Source organism: Galeopterus variegatus, unplaced genomic scaffold, assembly GCF_000696425.1.
Source record: "Galeopterus variegatus unplaced genomic scaffold, G_variegatus-3.0.2 Scaffold91, whole genome shotgun sequence".
NCBI classification, from domain to species: Eukaryota; Metazoa; Chordata; class Mammalia; order Dermoptera; family Cynocephalidae; genus Galeopterus; species Galeopterus variegatus.
Window position 1 is genome coordinate 745,122 of NW_007726202.1, and position 13,818 is coordinate 758,939.

A 13,818-nucleotide genomic window follows, 5' to 3' on the forward strand; every position below is an offset into this window, starting at 1 on the left:
GTGGGACTGCAAAATGGTGCAGCATCTATGGAAAATGGTATGGAGATTCCTCAAACAGTTGCAGATAGATCTACCATATGACCCAGCTATCCCACTGCTGGGAATATACCCAGAGGAATGGAAATCATCAAGTCAAAGATATACGTGTTCCTCAATGCTCATTGCAGCACTCTTTACAATAGCCAAGAGTTGGAACCAACTCAAATGTCCATCATCAGATGAGTGGATACGGAAAATGTGTTATATCTACACAATGGAATACTACTCAGTATAAAAACGAATGAAATACTGCCATTTGCAACAACATGGATGGACCTTGCGAAAATTACATTAAGTGAAACAAGTCAGGCACAGAAAGAGAAATACCACATGTTCTCACTTATTGGTGGGAGCTAAAAATAAATAAATAAATTCACACTAATCAACCTCATTGTATATTGACAAAATAAAATTAAAAATAAATAAATTAAAATTAAAATTAAAAAGCAAAAAAAATAATGAGCAGAGACCTACTCTACCAGGAAGACATCAAAACATATAACAATGCTAGAAGAATTAAAATCACAATTTCTACTTTTGGGAATTTTTTATACAAAAGATGAAATTTCAAATCAAATAGTGTTGGAAAACTTGTCAAAACATTTGGTAAACAAAATGGCATGAAAATGCAACCACCAAAAGAAACAGAGACAACACTATACATTGTTTAAAAACCTCAAATTAACTAACAATCAAATAAATAAAAAGTTAAAATTAAGTTGTCATTTTTGCCTACAGATTTTAAAGTTATAAAGATTGATCACAATCAATGTTAGAAAGGATCTAAGTAAATACTCATACTATTGGTACATCTTTAAGTAAGTATCTATCTGGAAGGCAATTTGGAATATTTATCAGTATATCACACATTCCTTTTGACTCAACAATCTCAGTTCTAGATACTTATTCTCTACAAAGACAATGGGAACAAAGATATATGTATTGTGATGATCAACAGAGCATTGATTTTTAGAAAAAAAAGTATATGGGAAAAGTTAAATTTCTTTTTTAAAAAAATTTTCAGCTCTATTAAGGTATAATGGACAAACAAAATTGTGTACAATTTTTCTACCAATACTGATAAAGTTGAACTCTAAGTATTTCTATGAAAAACTTTGGGAAAAAATATTACAGTCCTACCTTTCATTAAACATCGAAGTATATTCTAGGACAAATAAAGATTTAAATGTAAAAAATAAAATAATGAAAATACTGGAATAAGATATGGAACAAAGTTTAATATTTTTGTAATTTGGGGATAAAGTAGGTATTTCTTAGCATGATCACCACAGTTAGAAACCATACAGAAAAAGGCTTGTAGAATTGAGTACATAAAATTTTCTAAACTTTTATATGGCAGCTAAATACCATCATCATAGGTTAAAAGATAAATGATTAACTGGGAAATGATATGCCACATTTAACAGAAAAAAGATTTATATTCTTATATTGTAAAGATCTAAAACAAATTAATAAATAAAAATGTAAACATTACATATTAAAAATGGACAGAGGACATAAATATAAAACTTAGAAGAAAAACAAATAGTTAACACATGAAAGATGCTCGACCTCACTGTTAACCAAAGAAATACATGCTAAAACATTATTTATTAACTGTTAGATACATAGGGAAAAGACTGAAAGGATTTACATTACCCTATATTAAAGAGAACAGGAGAAACAGGTATTTTAAAACACTTTAATCTGACTTCCAGGAATTCAACTTCTAGGAAGTTATGTTATGAACTAGACAAGTATATACATAAGAATGTTCACTGCAGTGTTGTTTTAATGGAGGAGAATTGGAAACAACCAATTGCCTCTCAAAAGAAGCTTGTTTAAATTATGGCACATTTGTACAAAGGAATATTACACAGTCATTAAAAAGATATAAGTTGGCATGAAAAGATGAACAGAACATTTTAAGTGGAGAAAAAACAACTTTGATATAGCAAATGTAGTATAATCCCACTTTTATGGAAAAAGGAGGAAATATTTATAAATAGACTGAAAAATAATCTGCAGGTATATACTCCAACCTGTTAACAGTAGTTATTTCTGAGTGCAAGGGTCATGAGATTTTAACATTTTAATTTAAATACTTCTGAATTATTTTTTTCCATTTCATATGATTTTATACTCAGGGGGGAAAAGTTTGTTTCTTCCCCAAATGGAGAGGAAAGAAAGTGGAGGAGACAAATGAAATGATAATTGAAGTGAAACAACTTTAAAGGAATGTTTTCATCATGAAAGACCTGAGCTTGTTTCAGGCCCTGGGAAAAAAGCCAGTTTTAGAAAGAGACTGACAAGGTGAGGGGAATGTCCGTTGACCAAGGTCCCAGAGGGGCTGGAACAGAATACCAGCATAGTGACTTATTCTACAAAGAGGAAAGAAAGGAGGACAACATAAAATGAGGACGATTTTTTGAGGAAGAGGGCACAAAAGAAATTATAGCCAATGAACCCTATTGGTTTTCCCAATAGAATGGGAGAGAAGATAATTAGCTGAGCAGAAGGGTTGGGATTGGGAGCCAGAAGGACATAAAAGAGAGATATAGCTGCTGCTGAATGAGTGAAATACGGTATCAGAATGATCAGGTATACTTTTGAGATTCCTGGGCTCCATCCCAGATCTACAGAATAAGAGTCTCTGAGGCTGGTAGATCCTAACGCATGCTAAAATCTGGAACCTTTGAAATAAGATGTTAACTAAAGATGTGGGGCCACTGCATAGGCTATGTTGCAATTATATACAATAGGGTCAATCAATATACTTATACTTCTTCAACATCATATCCAGAGTTGAGCTTTGGCGATGTGGGTGTAAAACAAAGTCAATGGGTCAGTGAACCTGAGATGCTGGTAAGTGCATCATTAACCTGGGTGATGACTAGGTAAGAATTAGTTGGAGCGGAAGGCATTGAGGGACCAGAATTAATGAGGAGGATGTTAAGCAGAGTTAGGAAAGTCAGAGAGTGGGTGAGATATGAGGATTGGAAGTTATAGTCCGTGAGATAAGGCTTAGTGTTAAAGATTTTGAAAGAGAAACAGTCCTGGGTGGTGATACAGTCCCAACAGTGGCCATAAAGGGGCTTCTGAACTAGCATGGAGGTAAAGTTGGCCAAAGTAGGAGAGGTTGGGGAAGTGAGGTCGGAGTGCAAGGCAGTTACCCTTACAAACACCGGGCTTGAACCCTGGGATCCCACTAGCGTAGGCAAAGACGGTTACTCAAGGCAAAACCTGATAGAGAAGAGAATGTTGGAGAGAAGAATGTAGGGAGGAACAGTCGGGGAATTCAAAGAGCTGCACAGGCTGGTCCTGGGGATTCAACATGGCACTGCATTCAGGGAGCACGACAATCTCAGAACTGTTGGCAGCAGGATGAGTCAATCTGTTGGCAAATGCAGAGCCACCACTCAGATGTCCACGTGGTGAAGGCTGGAGTTTTGGTTCAGCACCTTGCACATACCTCTGTTTTACTATATGATGTATTCATTTGGAAGATTTTTTTCTCTTAGACTATGAATTTCTTAATAGTAGAGATCTTTCTTCCTTCTTTTTGAATCCCCACTGCTTAATGTTGTGTCTGACACATGGTGATACTCAGTAAAAAGTTTTTCTGGATAAATGAATGAAAGAAATTAAGCAGCCCCATGCTCCCAATTAGAACTTCAGAGTGAGAGTATTTCTACAAAGGGCCCCTCCCAGGCAGAGGAAGGAAAGGAATATTATTTATTTCTTACCTTCTTAGGATGCTTTTGAAAATTTTGTTTGGGTGCTGGCTAGAGAGTGTGAGTGAGCTATTTCTGATGTTAAGCTGTTCATGGCGATGGAGGTGAGAAATGTGACTGTCACCTGAAGGTAGAAAAAAAGAAATAATAAAGATTTCATCTCCTCTACCTAAGCATGAACTGTTCATTATCTCAGCTCAGCCTCTGTTTTCTGCAGGCTCTCTCCCTAGAGAAACTCCTCTTTACTCATAGCTTTAATTATTACCCCTATGAGTACACAGACTTTCCCTCTGTGTATGGACCCATGTCACTTCCCAATTTACATCTCTCAGAAGCATCCGAGGCTCAGCTTTGCACAAGCAGCATTAATGATCTTCCACTGCAATCCTGGTCCTCTGCCAGGGTTTCTTCTCCCACGGCTTAGCACCACATTCCCCAGCCAGCTAGGAACCCAGGAACAGATCTTGAAGAGTCCCTTTTCCTCATCTTCCACATCTAACCCACCAAGTTATTCCAATTTTTGTGTGTGTGTGTGACCGGCAACGGATCGCAACCCTCAGTGTCGCGCCCGTACCGGACCGGGACCAGCAATGGAATCGCAACCCTCGGTGTTGCCCCCGCACCTCGCTCAGCCAGTGAGCGGCCGGTCTGTATGTGGGATCCGAACCCTCGGCAGGAGCGCCGCTGCGCTTCCCAAGCAGCGCACTGTAGCAGTGCGCCACCGGGCCAGCCAAGTTATTCCAATTTTAAAATATAAAGAACTCTTGAATCTTTCCACCTTTCCACTGTCAAAGGTACAGCCCAGTCCTGGAATTCTGTAATACCCCTAGATGGGTCTACCTCTGCCCATTTCAGGTCCCCAGCAGTCCCTTCTCCATCTCACAGCTAGGATGACCTTTCCAAAACTCAGATCTGAGGGTGCCATATTCCTGCTTAAACCACCTCAATGACTTATTATGCTTTTAGCCCTAAGCTCTACTTACAGGGCTCTGCACTGTCTGACCCCTGCCCACAGTACCAGGTTTATTCTGCACACCACGCTCCTTCACTCTCTCTGGGGGGCAGCCACAGCAGGTTTCTCTCATTCTTTGATAGGGATCATGCTGTCCTGCACCCCCCCACACCCGAGGCATTTGTACACACTCTTCCTTCCCTACTTTTAGTGGTTAACCCCCACGCTTCTTTCTGATCTCAGCTTAGGCACGATTTCCTTGGAGAAACCATCAGAGCTTTCTCTGACAAGGTGAAGTGCATTGTTATATTCGCTCATAGAACTATGGCCCCCATCTTTACAACATACATCTCAGCTGTGATTTTGTATTTATGTGTGTGTGATCATCTCACTCAAGTCCATCTCCCTCACTAGACTCTACTCTCCGAGAAGGGCAGGAACGCTGTGTGCTTTTGCTAAGTGTAGTGTTTGGCACATAATGAGTATGTCATAAATATTTGTTCGATGAGTGAATGAAGAGACCAGAGAACACCCTGCTGTGTTATTAGTTGTAGTCACACTAATAAAGTCCTGTTTCTCTGGTCCATCCACTGGGACTTGGGAATAGTGTAACACTTCTAGACAATGGTATCCATGAGAACTTAACCAGGACTTAAAGCCAAAATGCTGGGTTTTTGTCCTGGTTCTGCAATGGTGGGGCCTCAGGTAAGTTATAACTTCTTAGATCTAAATTCTAAATTTCACCTACAGATGAGGGGTCTCCTTCTGCCCTTGGATTCTCACCAGCTGTTTCCCCCACATCCTCCCCACCCTCCCTTCCTGCCTGCCTCCTCAGTTAGAAGTGACCAATGGCCTCCTGCAGAGGTAGGGGAGGGCCTGAAACAAAGCTGGCTTCTCTGTGGGAGGATTGGAAGGACACGCACAGTGTGGTTACTAATTCCATGGGATCGCCTTGGTATTCATAAACTACTGCTGGATTCTATTTCTTCAGACAAACCAGTTTTGAAAAACAAGGCTTGAATATTTAGCAGGACAAGAAGCTAGTCCCAAATAGTTTGTTGCCCACAAGGATGTTAACTCATCAAATTTAAGTGGTATAACCTAGGGGCCTTGGTTTGGTGTATTTACCCCTTTTCTTGCTTAATTGGGATGCATACAGCAGATCTCTTTCTGGCTCAGCACTCTTCATGCAGTGTAGAATTTCAAACTGCTATTGTTTATTTTCTATGTATTTTGCTTAACTATTCCACTGTAAATGAAAGGACATAACTTGATATTCAAACTGGAATCCTTCTTCAGAAGAAACTCAAGAAGTTGCCCTCTCCATCTTTCTAATTCTTGGAACCCAAACTATCCTCAGCAGATGAAGTCCAGTTTCAGTAACCAAGAAGGTGACCCCATCCTGTCCTACAGATGTCCAGGGTGAAGCTCGCAGTGGTTTCTGTTTGTGAATTTCTTCATCTCTAGAATGGTCACCTGGTTCTTACTAACCTCAGAGAGGTGTCATGAAGTCACTGAGATGACACTGAAGACAAGGAGTGTGGTTAATCTTGTAGGATGATAAATCTGTATTTTCTTCAGTTTCTTCAGTTTGCAAACCTCCTTCAGAAAGAATATCTACACTAGATGTATCTATACGTGATTTGACAATTTCAAACTACACCCCTACCACCCACTTCCGAATAGGGGGACAAAAACATCAGAAGCCTGCAATTGTGTAACATGTTAATCTCTTCTGGCCCAGGGCCCATCGCTGTGGTTTGGCAACACAACCAGCACAACATCTCTTTTCTCATCTCTTGTCGGCGGTGGGGGGGGGGGTGGTGGGGTAGGGGGGTGGAGAACCAACAGAGAAAAAATACCTGGCAAATAAAGGTAATGATTAATCTATCAGGTACAAAAAGGATCGTTTTAGAGATTTCAGGTTCTAACTCACTAATTCAAACAAACAGCAATGCACAGTCAATGACAGTTTCACCACAAGAGGATTAAGTCACAGCCTCTAATTAAGACAGCATTTGTACAATTCGTACAGTCAGAGAATCACACCAGACCAGACATCTGCAGGAATCTGTGACCAGTTGTCAAAACTTCCATTTTCATGTGTGAGTGAAGGCGGGAACCAGAACAAGCAGGTATTGGAAAGGTGGTCTTTGGAGAGACTCCAAGATGCAGCCTGAGAAGGAACCGAAGGGGAAAAGCTTCAAGAACAGACTGGTCTTGAAGAGCAGCTTAGGTAAAGAAATACTTGCTGAGGTCCTGGGAACGTTTATAATGATCGTAAGTATTTCCTAAGTTCTGACACAAATAATGCCTCCCTAGCTGCCACACTGGTGTTGGAGAGTTTTGTTTTGGTTTATTTTCTCTAAGTTAGTTATCAGATTCATATCTTCCAGGAAGCAACAATTTATTTCTAGGCTGTTTGGCTAGTTAGTGGCCATAATACTAGGTTCTCATTTACTCATTGCATTTATCCAAAAAATTGGTGGGGGTGGAACAGGGGAGTAAAGTGCTTTCTTCATTTCATGGATTTACTTAGACTCTAAAATGGCTTTGTAATTTAAAAGTCAGTTGTTAGAAATTTTTTCATTGATTAATTGATTTGTATCATGCTTGCTTCCCATAAGCAATGGAGTGACACAGTCACCTGGAATAAGTATTCACAGCCAATAGATACTGATGGCAAGAAACGGCTCATTATGACAAGTGCCTGGCAAAGACTGTGTTGTCAGATCACTTGACTTTTAATAAATTATAAATTGCACTAAGTAGAAACAGTGCAATAGTCCAGCTTTGGTATTTTATCATTTTTTCCCTCTATTTAACTCAAGCTAATCTCTAAAGAACTTTAATTAGATGTTTATAAGAACCTTCTAGATATAACTGAGGGACTGATTCTAAGAATCTCTCGAGGATTTGTCCAGAGATTTACTCAGATATTAATAAAAGACTGGAAAGTTTACTGAAGTGGTATGGGTTTTCATCCTGTTGCATGTTCTAGCTTTCTCTGAATCCTGAAGTTTTAGTTGCAGCCAGATCATTTATGAACAGAAAACTATTGTTATGTGGCAACTGTTGATTTTAACTTGTTAATAATAATAATAATAATAAAAACCTGCTCAACGATTCCCTACTCCAGGTATAAATAATTTCATTTTTCTTAAGGTTACAAAGAATTGCCCATTAACTCTGTACATTAAAAGTTCTTTGTTTGCGGGCCGGCCCGGTGGCGCACTGCTACAGTGCGCCGCTTGGGAGCACGGCGGCGCTCCTGCCGAGGGTTCGGATCCCACATACAGACCGGCGGCTCACTGGCTGAGCGAGGTGCGGGCGCAACACCGAGGGTTGCGATCCTGTTGCCGGTCCCGGTCCGGTACGGGCGCGACACTGAGGGTTGCGATCCGTTGCCGGTCACGAAAAAAAGACAAAAAGGAAAAAAAAAAAAAAAGAAAGTCCAAGATTCTAAATCTGAACTGTGAAGAGGTAAACACCAAAGGTTCTAAGTGGGTTCTTGCCCTGATACCCTCATGGGGCCTAAGGAGGCCTGAAGCAGGAGGTTAAAGACAGAAGGCTCTCTCCCTTCAAATATGGTGATGAGGACAAGAGACGGGGAAGGGGGTTAACACTGACTGAGCACACTCTGTGTCCTGGCAATCTTCAATCCTTAAACAATCTCGCGAGGTAAAGGAATGGTTCTCGTTTTACAGATGAGGAAGTGAAGGCCTAGTTAAGCACCTTTCTCACAAGCAAGCCTGTGGCAAAGCTGGGTTTAGAATCCAATCTCTGGTTTCTCTTCACCACGCTGAAGTTATCATTCTCATGCATGCTTTTGAACTTTTACTATTGTCACCTATAAAAATATTGTTTGATAAGTTTTTAAAATTTACCTACATGGCTTCTCCAACTTGAGGTTTTCCCTCCAAAACCTTTTTGAGATTTATCTCTTTTGGAGCCTGTAGATGTTAATTCGTTTTAATTGTTGCATGGTATGGATGGTTTACAGAGCCATTCCTCTTGTGAACTGTTATGTCAATTGCCATTGGTCACAATTATCAGCACAGCTGCAATGAACATGTTCATACACATCTCCTCGTAAACATGTTCAAGAGCTTCTCTTAAGTATATATGCAGAAGTGGATCTGGTGGTTCTAGGGTGTGTGCATTTTTAACTTTATGTGTATTGTGAAATTGCTCTCCAAAGTGGTTTCAAATTTGTACCTACCAGCGGCAACATTAGAGCTTCCATTTTCCACACACTCAACCACCTGCGATATTATTCACCCTCATATTTTTGTTCATTTGACAGATAGGAAATAGAATTTTGCCAATAATTTTAATCAATTCCAGTGTAGTGATCGTCTTTTCATATGTTTACTGAACCTTTAGGTTTCCTCTTCCGTGAATTGCTTGCTCATGTCCTCTGCATATTTCTTTTTGGGGTGTTTTACTTTTTCTTAATGGTTATAGGATATTGCTATTTATTTTAAATCCAGACGCTGAAGATATTTTGTGTTTTCTTATTAAGGTTTAATGTTTTGCTTTTCATATTTGGGTCCTTAAATCATTAGAATTTATTTTGGTGTATGATGTAGGGTGGGTGTCTATTATCTAAGTCTGGAAGGATAGCTAATTATCCCAGTACCATTTTTGACCAGCCTATCTTACCTCCCCTGGTTGTGATGACATCTCTGTCACATACCAGTTTACACATGTATGTGGTTCTGTGTCTAGACTATTCAGTTCCATTGACATACTTGTCCAAACTTGCACAAATGCCATATATTTTTGTTATAATCACTTTCTAAATTCTTTTGTTTTCTGGTGTCTCTTGTCCTTATCATTTTTTTCAATATTGCTTCAGCTATTTTTAACTTTTTATTCCTCCACATAAATTGTAAGATCAGTTTATCGAGTTCCATAAATACACTGTAGAGATTTTAACTGAAATACATTGAATTTATATATTATTCAGATAGAACTGACATGTTTAGAGTACAGAATTTTCTCATCCATGAGCATACAATAGCTCTTCTTTTATGTCTGCTTTTTATATTTCTTACTAAAGTTTTATAATTTACTTTGTAATAGTCATATATATCTTTGTTAGATATATTTCTAGGTACCTTATAGATCTTGTTACTGTTGTGAATGGTACCTTTTTAAGTTTTTTTTTTTTTTTTGTCCTTTTTGAGACTGACCGCACCACACTCAGCCAGTGAGCGCTGTGAGCGCACCGGTCATCCCTATATAGGATCCGAACTTGCAGCGGGAGTGCTGCTGCGCTCCCAGCGCCGCACTCTCCCGAGTGCGCCACCGGCTTGGCCCCCTTTTTAAGTTTTTTTAAAACTATTTTTGAGGTCCGAGCCTGTGGCACACTTGGGAGAGTGCGGTGCTGGGAGTGCAGCAGCACTCCCGCCGCAGGTTCGGATCCTATATAGGGATGACCGGTGCGCTCACAGCGCTCACTGGCTGAGCACGGTGCAGCCAGTCTCAAAAAGGACAAAAAAAACCCAAAAAAAACTATTTTTGAAATTGGCAAATAATTCTATGTATTTATGCTGTACGGCATGATGTTCTGAAATATCAATACATTGTGGAATGGCTAATTTGAGCTAATTAACATATGTATTACCTCACATATATACTTTTTTTTTCTTTTTTGGTGAATACACTTAAAGTACAATTTCTTAGCAATTTTCAAGTATACGGTACATTGTTATTAACTATAGTCACCATGTTGTACAATAAATCCCTTGAACTAATTCCTCTTGTCTAACTGAAATTTTGTATCCTCTGGTCAACATCTCCCCGGTCCTCTCCCCACTGCACCAAACCCTGGTAACCACCGTTCTACTGTCTTCTTCTATGAGTTCCATTTTCTTAGATTCCACATATAAATGAGATCATGTCGTATTTGTCTCTCTGTGCCTGGCTTATTTCACTTAACATAATGTCCTTCAGTTCAGCTATGTTCTTGAAAGGATTTCTTTCTTTTTAAAGGTTCAATAGTATTGTGCATATATACTCTTTTCTTTTTGCATTCATCTGTCGACGGACACTTAGGTTGGTTCTATATCTTGGCTATTGTGAATAATGCTGCAATCAACATAGGAGTACAGATGTCTCTTCAACATACCGATTTCATTTCCTTTGAATATATACCCAGTAGTGGGGGATTGCTGGATCATATGGCACTTCTATTTTTAATTTTTTGAGGAACCTCCATACTGTTTTTCATAATGGCTGTACTAATTTACATTCCCATCAATGGCATGCAAGTATTCCCTTTTTTCCCTTTAAAAAAAACCATATTTTCTAATTGGTTATTATTAGGGTTTAGGAACAATATTGGTTTATGTATGTTGATTTTGTATTCAGCAAAGTTGGTAATTTTCTTATTATTCAAGTAAGATTATTTGACTATTCCATATAATCAGACCTGTCGATTATCATAGCCATTAGCTATATGTAGGCTACTAAATTAAAATTAAACTGAGATAAAATTTTAAAAAATAGGAGCTTCCAGGCAAGCAGGTGGAACAGACAGTCCCCAGCATCACTCTGTCCCACAAATCAGCCAATTTACCACTATTAAAAAGCAATGAAAGCCAAACTGGGGCTGCTTAGAGCTCAGGGGAAGAGGAGGAGAGACCTATAGAGTGCACGAAGGCAAGAGAAGCCATGATGAGAGAAAGAAAGAACTGCTCTGACCATTTCAAGCCCTGGCCACTTCCAGGCTGGAGCTGCTGAGCGCACAGAGCAGGAGCTGGCAAAAGCTGCAGCTAGGCCCTTCAGATGGAATTTTGCTTGGAGGCAGCAGGGGAGAAGAGGGCCTTGGTGGCCCCAGGCCAGCAAGATCACTAATGGGGTTCCCATGGACCCACATAGGAGCAAGGAGCCACAACGACTCAAAAAAAGGAGCCACACAGAAGCCAGTGAGTCATCACAAGGGACCAATGCATGGCCCGTCCCATGGGAAGTGTTTGGAGCACAGGTAGTGGGGGAAATAGGCCCACGGGAAGAAAACTGGGGCACAGCAAGGACAGCTGATCTGCCCCCAATCAGCACAGGACCACTCAGAGGAGACTGGTCAGGAATATAGAACTTTAGGGGGTACAGTTTGCTGAAAAGACTCAGGCCCAGACCAGAGTTTCTACACAACCTAGGTGCACCAGATCTCACGCGACCTGGAAGTACCTACAAAGTCAGCCATTAAACCCTGAACTGCACAAAAAGCCTTCTGTAGGGAACCAGCAGCAAAGCAGCAATTTAACTCAACCACACAGCTCAAGTGCTGTTCCCCACAGGAAGTTCCCCCATTTTAGAAGTAAGCAAAGGACAAAAAATTAGTTCCAATGCAGAGTTTAAGTGGGTAGGAACAGCAAATAATGCAACACAGAACTGGAAGAAAAAACAAAATACCCACAACCAGAGACAAAGTTTGATGTTAACTAGTAAAGGCCTCACATAACCAAAGAACACCTATAAAACCTAGAAGGACCAGAAGTACCCTGGGATACCAAGCCAGGGAGGGAGGAGGGCTAGGGGACCCAGCCACACACCCCTGGCATCTGCACCCAGCCCAGCAATGACCAAGCCACCACAGGGAGCCCTCTAGTCTCCCCTGTAGGATTGAGGGGGGTGCCTCAGACCTCAACCTTGCCCCTCCCCTTACCCCTTCCTCTCAACTGCTCCATAACAACATCACAGAATGTAAAAAAAAATGTTAATAAATAAAGTTAAAAAAAATAAAGAAATCTAGTTCCTCAGTCTTACTAGTCCTATTTCAAGTGCTTAAGAGCCATATGTGACTACTGGCTACCATACCAAATGGTATAGATATGGAAGTTTTCCCTCATTGAAAGATGTTCTACTATACTGCACTGATACAGACAGTATTTTTTCTGAAAATAATGAGGGCTTTTCTTTTTTTTCTTTCTAGTTCTTAAATATTTAATCTCTTCTTATTGTCTTATTATTGTGATTAAAAACCTTTCATACAATCCTAATAGAAACTATAATCGTGGCATTCTTATTTTATTCCCAACTGTAAAGAAACTTCTTCTAATGTTTTACCATTAAGTATGATAGTTCCTAAAGATTTTTGGTAGATACTGATGATTTGATTGAGGAAATTCCTGCCTATCCCTTATTTACTAAAACTTTCATTAGGAATGATTGTTGAATTTTTTAAAAAACACCTTTTTTTCATCTATCAAGATAAGCATGTGAGTTTCTCTTCTTATCTGTTGATGTAGTAAGTTACACTGATAAATTTTTTAGCATTACATCATCTTTATATTCCTGGGATTAGTCCTCACCAAATTATGCAACATTTAGTTTGCAATGTTTTATTAAATATTTGAACTACAGTTTTTTTCTTATGTTGTCTTTGTCTAGTTTTATTATATTTGCCTCATGAAATAAATTGAAATTCTTTCCCTTTTTTTTATATTTACTGGAATACTTTGTATAAAATGGGGATTTTATGTTCCTTAAAGATTACTTAGCATGTACACTGAAAACAGAGAGAGACAGAGAGATGGGGAAAGATTTGTTTAAAAGTAAGTTATAAGGCTAATTTAGATTTTCTATCCTTGATTGCATTTTGACAATTTTTATATTTATCTAGAAAATTGTATTTTATTTGCAGTTTCAAATGCAGTTTTTTTCAAAATTATTGATACTTCTTAAACTAATACTTTGAAGTAACATAAAATTTTAATGTAAATTGTACATCAATAAAGCTGATTTCTGAAAAAAAAAATTTTTTTTTTACAGTATTTGCTTATGGCTTTTAAAATATCTACTGCAGTTGTGGTGATGTCCTCTTTTTAATATTAAAAAAGAATTTTCTTTGTTTTCCACTTTAGTCATTTCTGCTTTCATCTTTCTTAGATCCTTCTACTCAGTTGATCTGCTTTTTAATTCCTCCTTTTTCTCCTCTAAGTGCTCTTTCTAATCTTTAAATATTTACCCTTAAATTTTCTTAAAAATGTATTCTTGAGTTAAAGTTTAAAGTAAACCAACATCTCTTTAGCTCGGCTGGTTAGAGCACAGCCTTATAACACAAAGGTCACGGGTTTGCATCTC

At 38.9% G+C, this 13,818-nt stretch overlaps 1 protein-coding gene across 1 annotated transcript in view; it reads left to right on the plus strand.

Annotated features, from left to right (window-relative positions):
- The first annotated feature begins 6,593 nt into the window (after nucleotides 1-6,593).
- Nucleotides 6,594-13,818, plus strand: part of AQP9 (aquaporin 9) — a 38,572-nt gene continuing 31,347 nt past the window's right edge. Inside the window, exon 1 of the mRNA XM_008581196.1 lies at nucleotides 6,594-7,005. Coding sequence (XP_008579418.1) covers nucleotides 6,895-7,005 — 111 coding nt within the window. The 5' untranslated portion in view covers nucleotides 6,594-6,894. The remainder of the gene's footprint in view (nucleotides 7,006-13,818) is intronic.